We start from the raw sequence: 16282 nt of genomic DNA on the forward strand, positions 1-16282 counted from the left end.
TTTCCCGCAAACTGAACTATTATAGCCTCCGATTGGATTCTTTTCAGGATCTCAAACACTAAACAGAGTCTGATTATTAACTAAAAGGGGATTTATTCAGAATTCCAGACGGAATCTGTTTAGAATTTCGAATGAATATTGCTATATTACAGAATTCTGGGTGAATGCTTCTTGGAATCTCGAGTGGATGCTGCTCATAATCCCAATTGGGGTTTTCTCAGAAGAACTCTTTTAAGCTTACGTAATTAATGACGACCCCTAAATTATTATTGACACCAACTTACGATTTGTGTAGCCAGTCGGCTCGATAAATATTCTCCTTCCTGCAATTCTGTGGCACAGGTTGAACGTTTAACTTTAACTGTTTAAGAACATTTATCTAGCCCTTCTGGCATTAACTTGACGACACAATTGACAGACTCGACTGGACGCGGATTCTAGCAACTGATTAACATAATCTGCAATCAACGTTACAACATTTCGTCAAAAAAAAAACCCAGATTAATACACCTAGCGTTGGTGGTGCCTTTCTCGCATTTAGTTAAGACACCAACCTTATATGGGGTTTATATGGTCCGATGTACCATTTTCTTCATAACTTTGAAACGCAATGACCGATCGTTATGAAATTCAATATTGATCAACAAGACTTTGTCCCCTGTCGAATGAATGTCGAATGCGAGAAAATCGGTTAAGGATTACTATACGAAAAGTTGTCTAATGTTTTTTATAGCTTTTGTGCACACACATACACACACACATACACACATACATACACACGGACAGACAGACATGTGCTCAGCTCGTCGAGCTGAGTCGATTGGTATATAATACTATGGGTCTCAGAGGCTTCTATAAAAAGTTCGTTTTCGGAGTGAAATGATAGCCTTTCGGTACAACTTAGTTGTACGAGAAAGGCAAAACGCTAATATCCCTTTTGGTTTCAATAAGATTTAAAAAAAAAATAATTTCAGAATAAAGCAAACATATTGAGTTTAAATCAACTTTTTTATCGTTTACGGTTCAGGAGCGGTTCTTTCCGTATTTAACATTAAAATTGAGTAGAATTTAATTTTTTTATTCGACATAATTATGCTGAAATACTTACCTTTATATGTATACATGTAGAATTATTCATGTAATTCAAATTTATCCTGCAATATAAAGTTGAATTCTATTATTCAAACCGCAATGTATAGTAATGCTGATTAATCTACCTTTGGTTACTCTCCAGTCGTTTTCGTATCATCGCTAACAGCATTCTCTGTCGTCTCGCTTTCGACGCCCACTGTATCCGCAGGCTCATCATCCTTGGCAGTGTCTCGCTCAAACAACAAAACCAGTTCGACGTGTGGTGTGTGCGGGAACAAATCCACAGGAATAGCCTTTTTGAGCAGGAATGGACTGCCACGCATTGCCTTCGAACAAGGTCGCATCAAATCAACCCAATTTTTCACAGCGCTTAACGGCGAGCAAGACACGTAAACCAGCCGGTTCAAGCCGCGAGCGTTGCGCAGCTGAGTAATCGACCGGACGTCTGCAGGAATTGTAGAAAAATAAAAGATTAGCTTTATATTTTGGCAGCACTTCCAGCTACGAACTATGCTTCATTAGCAACAAATTTTAAAACAAAGAAATTATCCTTCGTATCTTAGTATTCATTGAATGCATCCTATTACTATTATGGATTTGCTGATCATGTCGTTGGAGGGGTCTCCATTCAGCCACGCGAGCAAAGGCATGTGATTGCAAATCCGAAGATGGCGAGATCGATTCTCGATCCGATCCAGGATGTTTTCGGGTGGACCTATTGTACTTGCCACACAAGATACATGCTCATACAATAGCGGGCATAGAAGAGCTTTCAACTTAGATCTAAGGAAATGTCAATAGAATACTAAGCTGAAAAGAAGGCTAAGTTCCTATTGGAATGTAGAGCTATTGAAAAAGACAAATAAGACCATGTGGTTAACACAGTTCGGAAAAGATATTGGAGGGTAACCGCCCCTTCGGTGGGCTTTGATCCCACGAAACCAGTACGCTAGACAGGTGCTTTCCCTACTAAGCTACGAAGGGCCTCCGTCGTCATCCGCAGCTTAGCGGTACATTGAGCGCCGTTGCTGATGAAGCAAGTGTGCAGGAGCCGGACAATACTAAATACTCATCCTACTTGGTTGGCATGTGTACAAAAATACACATGAAAGAGTTACTACTGAAAATGTATTGCGAGAGTTCGGCTGGTGCCCGGTTCTGGGAATTTGGTTTCATCAGTACCCGTTAAGCTGCGGAGGACGACGGAGGTCCTTCGTATCTTAGTAGGGAAAGCACCTGTCTAGCGTACTGGGGTCGTGGGATCAAAGCCCACCGAAGGGGCGGTTATCCTCCAATACCTTTTCCGAACTAAATCTATCACATGTTGAATATATGCATAATCGAGTTTCAGACATAGTAATGAAATCACTGTTCCTACTTAAACTTCCTCAAGTAATGATACCTAGTGCATATAATAATTGGTCGGGCTTCAGCCAAAACACACCAAGCGCCAATGAAAAATCACCGTTTTTTCTGCCCAAACTTTCGTTTAGCAGATTTAGTTGATCGCAAATCGTATAAGATATCCCTCAACCCCATAACTGAGGATATCCTAATGTACACTTGAATTGATATGAAACTATTTCCATTGTCTTTTTACGAACAAAATATTACAATTCAGTCGATTGCGGTTTGGTTGAACCCCGACCAATTGTGCAAAGTTTGAAAAATTGATAAAATAGATTCAACTTGGTCGTAGAGAGAAATGATGAAGAGAATCCATTGCTTACAGTTACGCCTTTATACTCCATTGCACAGTGACGTCACGCACGACTTTTGACAGATACTGGTCCTATTGTTTACAGACGACTTTATTTTAATTTTGAGATACTTCTACCATTCTTTGGATTTTTTGATCGATAATTACCTAAACTTATCGATGATTGCCAATATTTTAATGCGGAATGTACGGAATACCTTCAACATCGTGAAATATGCAGATTTAATTTGGATCAAAAAAATTTTAAGTCCGAAACGTAAACAACAGGACCAGTGCCTGTCAAAATATTGAGGTTAGGTTTGCCGCGCGCAATGATCTATATGACCAGAGAGCTAGATATGAGCAACTTTTATGAAAAGTGGGAAAAATTCTAGGGGAGGGCTAATTTGATTCTAGGTAGGGCTAAAGCCCCCCTAGCCTTCCTGTAGTTACGCCAATGGGCAAGGGTACGCATATGCTGTCGTGAATCGCATATCTGTCCCATCTTTGCTGGGTTTCCTATGCATATGGGCAAATGTGCGATTCACGGCAGTACGAACCTTTAAGTTCTGTTGTTAAACCCGTATCTCCGACCGAAATAAGACTACAAAGCTAGATTGCTTTGAGAATAGGTCGTATGTGCAAAAGAGAGATTCTCTTTGTTCACGCTCTCTTTCGCTAATAGTTCGGCAAGTTTAGCATTTTCTGCTACATTTTCACTTTAGCACGCTAGACAAAGTTATTGTCTTTAGATATCTGCCAAAAAATCCAACATAAATTTGTGTATAGCTTTGTAATAATCGAAAGAGAATGTAACCGAAGAGAGGCTCTCTTTTGCACATACGACCTATTCTCAAAGCACTCTAGAAAGGATAAAAATCAACAACAAAGAAAAAAGGGACAGAAATCGAAAATTATCACTAGTTAGGTATCTTTTAAACGATAAGTGTTAGAAAGCACTTAGCGAACAAAGCACTGAAGCGATATAATGCAACAGAATTCAACCTATCCATGGCGCTCCTGTCCGTTGTTTGGTGACAACAAAAGACAAAAAAAAACCAGATCAATCCACCTAGCGTTGGTGGTGCCTTTCTCGCATTTAGATGAGACACCAACCTTATATGGGGTTTATATGGTCCGATGTACAATTTTCTTCATAACTTTTAAACGCAATGACCGATCGTTATAAAATTTAATAGTGATCAACGAGGCTTTGTCCCCTGTCGAAAAAAACTTGTTGCGAGAAAATCGGTTAAGGATTACTATACGAAAAGTTGTCTAATGTTTTTTATAGCTTTTGTGCACACACATACGCACACACATACACACACATACACACGCCGGGCAGCAGGGACTTTGTCCAAGGGCTTGACGACCCCTCCCCATGGCCACTGCGAGTTAGACCGGGACCATCGTCCCTAACCCCTAATCCCAAGGCGTCAAGCGACCCGTGCCGAGGGGATGCATGGCCAGGGGGGTGAAATAATAAGCTAGGCCTTTAACGGAGCCTGTGGGGTACCTGGGCACCCTCCACAGTAATTGTCCCTTACCGCGTCATGCTGGGCTCTGGCGTGGACCTCTTTTCCCGAGCAACTCGTGGGACCAAAATGGAAAACCAAGTCAAATCTTCAATTAGTGGTAGTAGTGTAGGCGACAACCCCTTCGCAAGAGGTGGGTTGTTCAGGTCTCCGCCTAGGAGGCCAGAGGCAATAGTCGGCAGCTCAGTGCGCAGCGCCAGCGTGGGTCACTCAACCTTTCTCTCGGCTAGAAAAACGCCGGTAGGGGTTATTGACGGCCCATGGCTTGTGGAGGCGATGAACCGCAAACGCGATGGGCTTTCGGCCTTCGAGGTGGCGACGGAACAGCTGGACGCCATCATCGACTTTGCGTAATCGAAGCATAATATCAGCAAGGACCTCAAGAGGAGCTTGCAGAAACTTCGAAAGTCGATGCTGGACGCCAAGCTGGAGAGGGCGGTCGGGACGGCCAAGTGTAAACCCGTGAAATCGGTGGAGTCGAGGTCTACCCAGACTGAGGCCCAAGGATTCGCGGACTCGGGCAAGGTCGAATCGACCGAAGGCGTGCCAGCGAAGACGGTGGTGCCAAAGTCTACCCAGACTGAGGCTCAAGTATTTGCGGGTACGTCGGGGGTGACTGCTCCAACGGAGCAGACACAAAAACAGGGGAGACAGTCTCCAGGGGATGAGCTCCCTGGGGGTCGCTCCAAAACGCGGAGGGTTACTACCCCGAACAAGGGTAGTGGGGCTGGGCTGGGGCTCCAAAACCGGGGGAGGAAGGACCTGGAAAGGTCCGTCCACTCAGGAAAGACGGTGGTAAGGGGTTACGGCAGGCTGAAAGTTCTCAGCCGCACCAGACCAGAGAAATAGAGGGGGATGACGCCTCCTGGACCCTGGTCAAGAAAAAGAGGAAACCGAAGACGTCAAGGGCCGAAAAGAAGGCCCAGGCGAATGAGGATAGCAAGAAGTCTAGGGTAGGCGCCAATCGCTCCAGGGGCGATGCCCTAGTCATCACGGCGGACGAGGCTAAGTACTCGGATGTTTTGAAGGCGATGAGGAGTGACGTCAAGCTCGGTGAACTCGGCGCCGACGTACGTCGAATAAGACGTACCCGGATGGGCGAGATGATACTCGAGCTAAAGCGGGCGTCTCGCAAAAGGGCGCCGCCTACAAGAAGTTGGCGGAGGAGGTCCTAGGCGAGACGGTCAAGGTGAGGGCACTCACGACGGAGGTGAATCTAAGGGTTAAAGACCTGGACGAGATCACTGAAGTCGAAGAGCTCGTCACGGCACTGCGGCGACAGTGTGAAGTGGAGACGCCCACCGCAGCCGTTCGGCTACGGAAAGATCCGGCAGGGACGCAGGTAGCATTGGTTCGGCTATCTGCAGCGGACGCCTCCAAGGTAGTCAAGTTAGGGAGCGTCTAGGTGGGATGGTCGGTATGCCCTGTGCGCATATACGAGCAACCCGAAGTTTGCTTCAAGTGCCTGGAACCGGGGCACAAGCAATGGGACTGCAAAGGCCCTGACAGAAGCAATCTCTGCCGACGCTGCGGATTGGAGGGACATAAGGCACAATGCTGCACGAACCCTCCCAATTGTTTGATTTGTTCCAGCAAAGCTGTGAACAGCAAGCACCCCATGGGGGGTTCGATGTGCCCGGCGTTTAAGCGTGCTGCAAAATCAAAGTGCAGGTAACGCAACTGGCTTGCTCGGCCTCGCCCGAGTGTTTGGTGTGCGCAGGTTTAGAGGAAACGGCGGAACACGTGTTGTTCGTGTGCTCACGTTTTTGCGCAATGCGTGACCACATGCTTGCCACATGTGGTCTGGACACTACCCCGGACAACCTATTTCGGAGGATGTGTAAAGATGAAGTTGGCTGGAACGCGGTTTTATCGGCTATCGCCCAATCGTCTCGGAGCTACACAGAAGGTGGCGCGTGGACTCAAGGATGGCTAGTTCAGGCGCAAATAAGAGGTGGTCCAAGGGATCGGAGTCGGCTTCATGGGTCATACCGGTGGTCATGCTCTGTGGTCGAACTCGATCCTTTTATCGAACAAGTGGCCGCGCGAAGAACAACATGGTATCGTCGCTTTCGCTGCGTCGGTCAACCGGGCGGGTTCCGAGCCCGAGGACGGAAAGGGGTCCTCGTCAAGGCTGGGGCAGACGCACAGAAGGACCAATCTTCAAAAAGACGGTCAAAAACCATTTTTTCAAAATGATCCAAATTGATAACTTGAGTCATGGGTTGTTAGTAGAACACTTGACGATGATGTAAACATAGTTTTGAGTCATTTTATTCGGGTGGATCTTACCTTCACAGTCAATACAAGTTGAGCATGTTGTCGATTTTTAATTCCGTTAAATCTTGTAACATTTATCTCACTGCTTCATTATGTCGGCCACGACGTATACATCACCCAAACCTATTATATTTGGCACCATCACAAAGTGTAGTCCAAAAACTAATAAAGCCACGCATATACGTTCGTAAATTATTTTTGATCGCGCAGAAAGTACTCGGTCTTTATTATGTATAAAATTTATATTGTACTAGTTGCCCCGGCAGACGTTGTCCTGCATAGTAGGCGAGAACTGCCCTTGCAAAATTTCCATACGGAACTAAATTTTAGTTTTTCATGAATTACCCAATCTTACTTGTGATTTTCTCATGAGGAACCATCATATAAACACGTGAGAAACGGTGATGAATATATCTGCTGAAAGAATGAAGCAAATCCATTCAGCCGTTTTCGAGTTATGTGGATACGAACACATACCATTTCATTTTATATATAAGATTATCTTCTTGCTGTATTCATTGTGAAATTCAAAAAGGTACCCATCGGTACCCATCAATGAAATTCACACTGTAGTTTAATTTTTTTGTCAGGAATCCAATCCTGCAGAAATTAGGTTCCGCCACCCTCCGCCCGGTCAGTTATTTCGGTTTTACTGACAGTCGTTTTGGTCTTGCCAATCAACAACCAACAACAAACTATCAAGTCATGTAATGTTTAGTCGCAATGCAGGGAGAGTATTTTATTTGACCCCTACGTCAAATTTTCCGTACTAACTCTGTAAAAAGATCATGAGTTTTTCACATGAACCGTAATATCAAGAAACGATTTGCGCCTCTACAGCTTTACTTTGTATAGGGACGAAACAAAATACATTCTCCAAATTTCTAATAATGAAATACATTTTTCCGTTAGCACTGCAGTGAGGCGGCAGAAATTGGTAATTACAGGTAGCAGTTAATACCTGTGAAAGTGCTCATAGAAATAGAACTCTACACTGGCGGCGCCAGCCATTGATATTTGGTGAGGCACCACTTGGTGCAAGCACGTTGTCTTTGAGAACGTTAGCGTGCTTGCGACGACTGGTGCCCCACCTCTTGTTCTGGTAGTGGATCTCTTGCTTACGGGTCGGCGATGCCGAGAAGATGAACCATCCATTCAATGAAATATCATAATATGTGGCCTGCTAGATCATTTTATTCACTTCTAACATTTTTGACCGTCTTTTTTGGAATTGGTCCCACTGTGAGGCGTAGGCCTCGCGTCGGCAAGTCCCTCTGTGTGCTGGCGAATAGGCCCTATCGCAGAAAGGTCAATTTGGGGTGCACGCGGAATCATCATTCTTGATACCAGTCGTGCAGAGGGAAGCAGGCGCGAAGTCGACCCTTCCCACCTTCCGAGGACATAGGGCGTGGTAAGGCCACCTGGAAAGCCGGCAACGCGCTGGCACGATACCATGGTGTTCTTCTAAAAAAGCGAGTTACGATGTCCGGTGCTACAAGGACACGCAGCTAACCTCGAGGGTGCGTTGTGCACTGGCCCCCCTTTGAAGCATTACTTCCTGGTTGTACCGAAGGGACTATGGGCTTGGCGGCAATGGAAACGGTTTAGCGGGTCGGGGATGTAGTCCTGCCTCCCTCGGTGATCCCTAACCCCGCACTTCCTGGTCAACCCAGGATGTCTGTTGAGCAGATTCCCCCTCCATTGTTTAGGAAGAAAAAAAAACACATACACACGGACAGACAGACATGTGCTCAGCTCGTCGAGCTGAGTCGATTGGTATATAATACTATGGGTCTCAGAGGCTTTTATAAAAAGTTTGTTTTTGGAGTGAAATGATAGCCTTTCGGTACAACTTTGTTGTACGAGAAATGCAAAAACATGGTTTTTAAGGAGGAAAAGTGTGGCAGCAGCGTAGAATGACCCGTTGTTTATGTTTCAAAGCGCCATCTGCGATTTGCAAGTGCGGGTACGGAAAATTAAGGCCAAATGTCAAGTTGTGGGGGGTTGGAATTAATAAACTTGTATATGGTATTGTTCTACACCTCAACATAGTCCGAAAACACAATTCCATCTAAATGATAATCCTTTAATCAAAAGAAACATTCATAAATTACGCTGAGCTGGGAGGGGTTGCAAGATGTATGACGATTTATAGAATTTTTAGAGGATTCAAACAAAACGGGTTTGATAGGGGTGATGAAATGGTCAAATTTTCCGTTTCGTAATGAATCGCCTGCTTTGAGCGTGCTTACAGCGGCACACTAGGAGTTAACTTTCTGAAATCAGTATGGCGAAAGGCATCTAAAGTTCGATTTCTCAAAATTAAGCACTTTCATCAAAAAAATATTTGGTAGGCATGGTAGCGGACACCTTCCTACATAATCGGTACCAAATAGTTTTTCATGAAAAGTTTCTTATTTTGAGAAAACCCGCGTTAGATGACTTTCGCCATACAAATTTCTGGCGGTTAACTCTTGCTGGCTATTTTGCGCATATACTATAGCGCCTGGACGTGACAGCGGCGGGTAGAAAATCAGCCACTGCCAATAATTCATTAGTAATTTTTCCTCAAAGAAAATTGCTTTGTTCAAGCCTCGCGAAACCTGGTATATTTTTACCTCTGTAGTTTTTTTTGTATATAATAAAATACAATGTTTCATTTGAAAATTCATATTTCTACGACCCCCTCCCCCTTTCAGAGTTACGTAATCTTTAAACATTCTATAATATACTTTCAATAAACATCAATTAACCCTTTCCTTCCCATGGTAGCTGTAGAGCTCCATCAAATTTTGCACCTTCCAACATTCATCGAATTATCTCAATAACAAAATGCAGTATTTGGCACAACTTTATGGTTTCATTAGACTGCAAATATAATCAATGTTGTGTAAAAATAGTTGAACTATTGAAAACAATCAAGTTACTATTGATTTACAATCAAACTTTTTTTTTGTTTTCCACTAATTTTAGCTATGCCAAATAACTTTTGTTCTAGCATGTTTTTATAGGTGATTCCTTCCTATTGAAATCTTTGAAAATAGTCGTGAGAAAAAGAGTTATTTACTTTTATTTTTGTCAGTATATACTTGAAACACATGGTTGGAGAACTGCGTACTCTTACCCCACCCGATGCGCACTCTTACCCCACCGGTGGGGTAAGAGTGCGTTTTTCACATGATCGATTGAAAACTAAATGCGTACTCTTGCCCCACTCTACTCTAAGGCTGAATGCTCATAAGGCTGAAATCGCGAAAGGCCGAAAGTCCTTTTTGAAGGGATGAAATAAATCCCAACAATACGAGTTGTTGTACCAACCATGTTAAGTGGTAGGTTGAATAGTGAATAAAGAATAGAGAATAAGGAATAATGAATAAATAATAGAGAATGAAGAAAATTAAGAATAAAAAATTAAAAATAAAGAATAAAGAGTAAAGTACAAAGAATAAATTATAAAGAATAAAGAATAAAAAATAAAAAACAAAAAAAGTAAAGAATGATGAATCAAGTATAGAGAATTAAAAAAAGGAATAAAGAATGATGAATAATAAAGAAAAAAGAATAAAGAATGCTGAATAAATAATGGAGAAAAATGAATACAGAAAAAAGAATAACGAAAAAAAGAATAAAGATTAATGAATAAAGGAAAGGAATAAAGGATATCCCAGATCATCTTCCTTCGTCTATCACCATTAGTGAACGAGTTCGTGGGAAGTTATCAAGCCGGCTTCGTTGACGCCCGCTCGACAACGGACCAGATCTTTACTGTACGGCAAATCCTTCAAAAATGCCGTGAATACCAGGTCCCAACGCACCATCTGTTCGTTGATTTCAAGGCGGCATACGACAGTATAGACCGTGTAGAGCTATGGAAAATTATGGACGAGAACAGCTTCCCTGGGAAGCTTACCAGACTGATCAAAGCAACGGTGGATGGTGTGCAAAACTGTGTGAAGATCTCGGGCGAACACTCCTGTTCGTTCGAATCGCGCCGGGGACTAAGACAAGGTGATGGACTTTCGTGCCTGTTGTTCAACATTGCGCTAGAAGGTGTCATGCGGAGAGCCGGGTGTAACAGCCGGGGTACGATTTTCAACAGATCCAGTCAATTTATTTGCTTCGCGGATGACATGGACATTGTCGGTTGAACATTTGCAAAGGTGGTAGAACTGTACACCCGCCTGAAACGTGAAGCAACAAAAGTTGGACTGGTGGTGAATGCGTCAAAGACAAAGTACATGCTTGTGGGCGGAACCGAGCGCGACAGGGCCCGCCTGGGAAGCAGTGTTACGATAGACGGGGATACCTTCGAGGTGGTCGAGGAATTCGTCTACCTCGGATCCTTGCTAACGGCTGACAACAACGTTAGTCGTGAAATACGAAGGCGCATCATCTGTGGAAGTCGGGCCTACTACGGGCTCCAGAAGAAACTGCGGTCGAAAAAGATTCGCCACCGCACCAAATGTGTCATGTACAAGACGTTAATAAGACCGGTAGTCCTCTACGGACATGAAACATGGACAATGCTCGAGGAGGACTTGCAAGCACTCGGAATATTCGAGAGACGGGTGCTTAGGACCATCTTTAGCGGTGTGCAAGAAGACGGTGTGTGGCGGCGAAGAATGAACCATGACCTCGCCCAACTCTACGGCGAACCCAGTATCCAGAAGGTAGCTAAAGCCGGAAGGGTACGATGGGCAGGACATGTTGCAAGAATGCCGGACAGCAACCCTGCAAAGATGGTGTTCGCTTCCGATCCGGCAGGTACGAGACGGCGTGGAGCGCAGCGAGCGAGATGGGCAGACCAGGTGCAGAACGACTTGGCGAGCGTGGGGCGTATCCGAGGATGGAGAGATGCGGCCTCGAACCGTGTATTGTGGCGTCAAATTGTTGATTCAGTGTTATCTGTTTAGATGTTAACTAAATAAATGAAATGAAATGAAATGAAATGAATAAAGGATAAAGAATAAAGAAGAAAGAATAGAAAATAAAGAATAAAGAATAAGAATAAAAATGAAAAATTGCACAGAGAAGAAGGACGGAAGAAAAAAGAAGTAAGAAGACATAGAAAAAGGAAAAAGGAAGATAAAGATGGAAGAAGAAATAATGATAGAGATGAGCCAGCCCTGGGCTTAAAATCTCTTTAATAAAGATAAAAAAAAAATAAAAAAAAATAAGACGAGAAAAAACAAGGAAGAAGAAAAACAGAAGGAAAAAGGAAGAAGGGAGAAAGAAGACGGAAGAATGGAAAAGGAAAACGATGAAAGATTGAAGAAAGAACCTAGAAGAAGGAAGAAGAAAAAGTAATATAAAGGTGGAAGAAGGAATAATGATGAAGCAAGAAGGAAGACAGAAGAAGGTAGGATAAAGATGGAAGAATGAAGAGTGAAGAAAGAAGAAGGAACAAGAATGAAAATAAAGTAGAAGAAAGAAGGAAGAAAGAAAAAGGAAAAAGGAAAATAGGAAGGAAATGAAGGATGAATAAAGCAGGACGAAAGAAGATATAAAGATTGAGGACTAAGGGAGAAGTAAGAAGGAGGAAAAAAAGAAGAAAGGACGAAAGAAAGATAAAGAAAAAGAAGAATGAAGAAAGAAGGAAGAAGGTAGAATGAAGAAAGAATAGAGAAAACGGAAGAAGAAACTAGGAAAAGGAAAAAGGCAGTGGCGTTTCCCTAACCTCAATCTACCTGTGCACTGGATTTAAATTTGAGGAATTGGTGCGCGAAAATGCATAGAATAACTAGATTTCGATCAGATTAAACGACTCTGATAATGTTAAGAAAATTATTTTGAGCTTTTTAGTGGAATGTCTTCACTTGTCATAAGACGAGTTTGTACAATCCCATTGAATTCCACCACTTAATTGTATCTTGACAGATACGTTTTTCAACCTCAACAGTAAGGCCGTCTTCAGTGTCTCGTACTTGAGTCGACGACGTACTTGAGTCGAGTCAAGTACGAGACACTGAAGACGGCCTGTTGAGGTTGAAATCTTTCAAGATACAATTAAGTGGTGGAATTCAATGGGATTGTACAAACTCGTCTTATGACAAGTGACTCTGATAATTTTATTTTTCATTTGGGCTGTCAAAATATCAAAGTTTTCATTTTTTGTGACAGTGCACAGGTAAGAAGTGAGGCTACGCGCCGCCACTGGAAGAAGGTAAAGGAAAAAAGACAGAAAGGAAGAAGGTAGAAAGAAGAAAAAACAAGGAAAAGAAAGAAAAACATGGAAAAGGAAGAAATAAGAAAGCAAAAGGGTAGAATGAAGAAAGAAGAAGAAAAGAAAAAAGGAGTAGGAAGAAGAAATAAGGATCAAGGAAGGCAGAAGAAGGAAATGGGAACAAGGAATGAGGAATTGAGAAGGAAGAACTATGGAGGAAGAACTAATAAGAGAGAAGGTAGAACGAAGAAGGAAGAAAGAAACCGAGAAGAAGAAGGAACTAGGAAAGATTGAAAAAGTCAAGAAAAAAGAAGGAAGAAGAAAAAAGGGAGAATGAAGTAGGAAAAAAGAAGGCAGAAGAGAGAAGAATAAAAAATAGAAAATAATAAAGTAATCTTGGCAGGAATCAAAAAGCAAATACAAGAACAATCAAGTCTTGTTCCTTTCTGTACAGCTGTACAGACTAAAAAATGAGAATTCCATATAAAAATTGAAAGACAACAAGAAGTCACAAGAGGAGTTTTGGATCATTTTAGTTTGTGCCCCTATTGACATCAAATGTGAATTCTTCCACTAAAATCGGGTTTTCACGATTTTCAGCCTTTTGTTATTAAGCCTTATGTAAGATTTTTACGTTTTCAGCCTTTAGTGTTCGACCTTATAAGTTTTCAACCTTATGTGGAAGTCCCACTTCGACAGCTTTAATGTTCTGTGCGGCCCTTGATATTAAGCATGCTGGGGACCACTGCCTAACCTAATTATGCCGCCAGACGACTTCCTTATTTTTGGTTATTACGCCAAGTAGTCAAAAACAATTAATTGTTTTCCGGGACGAGCCAGCCTAGGGCTGAAAGTCTTCTTAATAAAGACACAAAAAAAAATTAATTGTGCACAATATCTTACGCAGGCAATCAAAAGACTTGATAGAAATGAACTTTATGTTCGGAAAATTCTTCTCAATCTTAGCTCTGATGGTGGATGCTTTTTCAGCCCATGAAATGCTGGTGCATTTTCACTATAAATCGTTTGTAAAATCCGTAAGGTAGACAATTATTATTGTGGTGCTTCAAATAAAAATCGTAAGATGTAATTTGGCAACGAGGGCTCTAAATATTGCCCCAAAACGTTTTGGTTAATCGTGTCGCTATACTTATGAAAATTGTGAATTCTAGCCTAATTTAAATAAATTATGCTTGATTACTTTTTTAAAAGAAGCAGTGATATTTATAAAACGATGTATTATAGCTTAATTATTGATTATTTTGCGTGATGAGCCAATGTTACATTCTAGGCTAAACACTAATATGTATTAAATTGAAATTAATAAATTAGCTGTTTAAAAAAATGAAAATTTTTACGAACCGACCTTTAAAAAAAAAACTATACAACCTTAAACAAGTAGTTTTTCTACTTACGCAATCCAGCTCGCGGAGGATCCACGATCGCCACCAAGTTCTCTCCGGTTTCAATGTTGGCATTTCGAATAAGCGACGTTATCAAATCGTCAGCATTTCCGGCAAAGAATTTACAATTTTCGATTTCGTTCAATTCGGCGTTATACTTTGCATCTTCGATTGCTTGAGGGATAAGCTCAACGCCCAACACCTGTTTGCAGTGCTTGGCGAAACACAATCCAATCGTACCCGTTCCACAACAGATATCCAGAACACTAGTTTGTGGGGTTGATTCTGCGAGGTCAATTGCACACTGGTAGAGCACCTCAGCGCTGGGAGTGTTAATCTGGAAAAATGCTAGCGGGCTGATGCGAAACTTCAACCCATGGATCACTTCTACGATATGTGTATTTCCGTGCAGATGCTCAATCGGGTTCACTGTCTGTCCCGATATCCGTTTTCCTATTTTTTCCAGATAAATGGAACTTATTCCGATGGCCTTCACATTGTCTAATGTGAAATACTCTACAACCGATGATTTGAATTTAAGAAGTTCTTCTTCAGTCATTGATTGAGGATGAATCCCAATGACTACCATGACTTCTCCCGTGCTGCTGGAAGTACGGACAGTTAGCTGCCGAAAACAGCCCTGATATGTCTCAGGACTATACACGTCATACTCTGACCCACGAACAAATTCTTCGTAGAATTTAACGGTTTCCTTCATCTTGTCGGAAATGTTCTTCAAATTTTGGGGTGATTCAACATCCAGAAATCCATTTGAGTAACTCCCTACGCGAAATCCGACTCGAATTTCTCCCTGGTCATCTTTCCCCACCGAAAACTCGCATTTATTGCGATATCCGTCTATCTGAGGGGATTTCTGGATCCGTTCCAATTTACATGGTAGTCCATCGAACAGCTTCCGTTGCTGCTCAACGAAAGATCTTAAACCAGGACAGGTTTTCCAAACTTCTTTTCCAAGATTGATAAGAACATTTCTCATTTCCGATTGCTTTTGTACTAACTGATCTTCGTAGCTCAGATATGATAAGGCCGTTACCGATTCTTCGAGAGTTTTCCTTTTTTTAACGGTGACTACTCCATCCGCACCCGCCGCTTCATTTCTTCGCTTGATTAACGGATCCGGAGCTGGTTTTGCTTCGAAGGCTTGCAGTTTCTTGTTTTTCCAGGTGTAACCGTTTATTATTTTTATCGCTGCCTGACGTCCTTCCTCGTCCCGGAAGCATACGAACAGAAACGGACAACCTGGTCGCATGATTTTGATCTTGTTCGTCGAAAGCGACAACTCATTGTTGAGCAGCTTTTTTAATTCCTGTTAGATATTTACGAGACAGAAATATATTGAATGTATTTAGTTTAATGTAAAGTTCTTAGCGTAGCAGTAGTGTATACCTAACTAATTAAGTCTCAGAAGAAGTTCGGTTCGGTCTAGGATGATTTTGGAATGGAAAACATTCTTGAATCTCTCAGTATAGTGCATTCATTGCGATAACCAAACGATACGTTTTTAAAAGGTGCTAGACTTAGATATGCTTTTAGTTAATAATAGAATAATTGTAGAAATTTGGATAAGAATACTTAATTGATAAGCAAGCCAAATTCCAGTTGAAATGAAGAAGTAAAAGATCAAAATAAGAAATGAAATGGTCAAAGCCGGTACCTTAACCTTAGCAGTAGGAAAACATGACAAGGAATCACGCAAAACAGCAAGGCTATACAAGACTTAATTTGAGGCAAACAATATTGCTAACTTAATTTTTACGGGTCCAATATACTTACCGCAACCCCATAATGTTTAGGCAAATTCCGGATCTCAATCTTGAATCGTTCCGACGTGAATCCTGTCGTTTCTAGATAAGCATACTCATTCTCCTTCGCTTTCACAGAGGTTACTTCCCCATCTTTTACCTCAGATGCTACTTCACGATCTTCAGCCTTTGCTTCAGATATTGGAACGCTCACCTCAGTTTCAACTTGCATTTTTGAGTTTGTTCTTTTTAATTAGCTGTGGATAAAACAGGTCTGATAAAATCCTGATATAAAATCCAAATCAAAAGATTGGCGCTTTGATGTTGCATGAAGAAGAAGAAGC

At 42.1% G+C, this 16282-nt stretch overlaps 1 protein-coding gene across 1 annotated transcript; it reads right to left on the minus strand.

Annotated features, from left to right (window-relative positions):
* Positions 1-1062: 1062 nt before the first annotated feature.
* Positions 1063-16282, minus strand: LOC134227260 (tRNA (uracil-5-)-methyltransferase homolog A). Its single transcript, XM_062708615.1, has 4 exons — positions 15970-16282; positions 14188-15502; positions 1218-1537; positions 1063-1154 (listed from the first exon to the last, which is right to left on the minus strand). The coding sequence occupies exons 1-3, from the start codon at positions 16168-16170 to the stop codon at positions 1224-1226; spliced, it is 1830 nt and encodes a 609-aa protein (XP_062564599.1). The 5' UTR covers positions 16171-16282; the 3' UTR covers positions 1063-1154; positions 1218-1223.

Source organism: Armigeres subalbatus, chromosome 3, assembly GCF_024139115.2.
Source record: "Armigeres subalbatus isolate Guangzhou_Male chromosome 3, GZ_Asu_2, whole genome shotgun sequence".
NCBI classification, from domain to species: Eukaryota; Metazoa; Arthropoda; class Insecta; order Diptera; family Culicidae; genus Armigeres; species Armigeres subalbatus.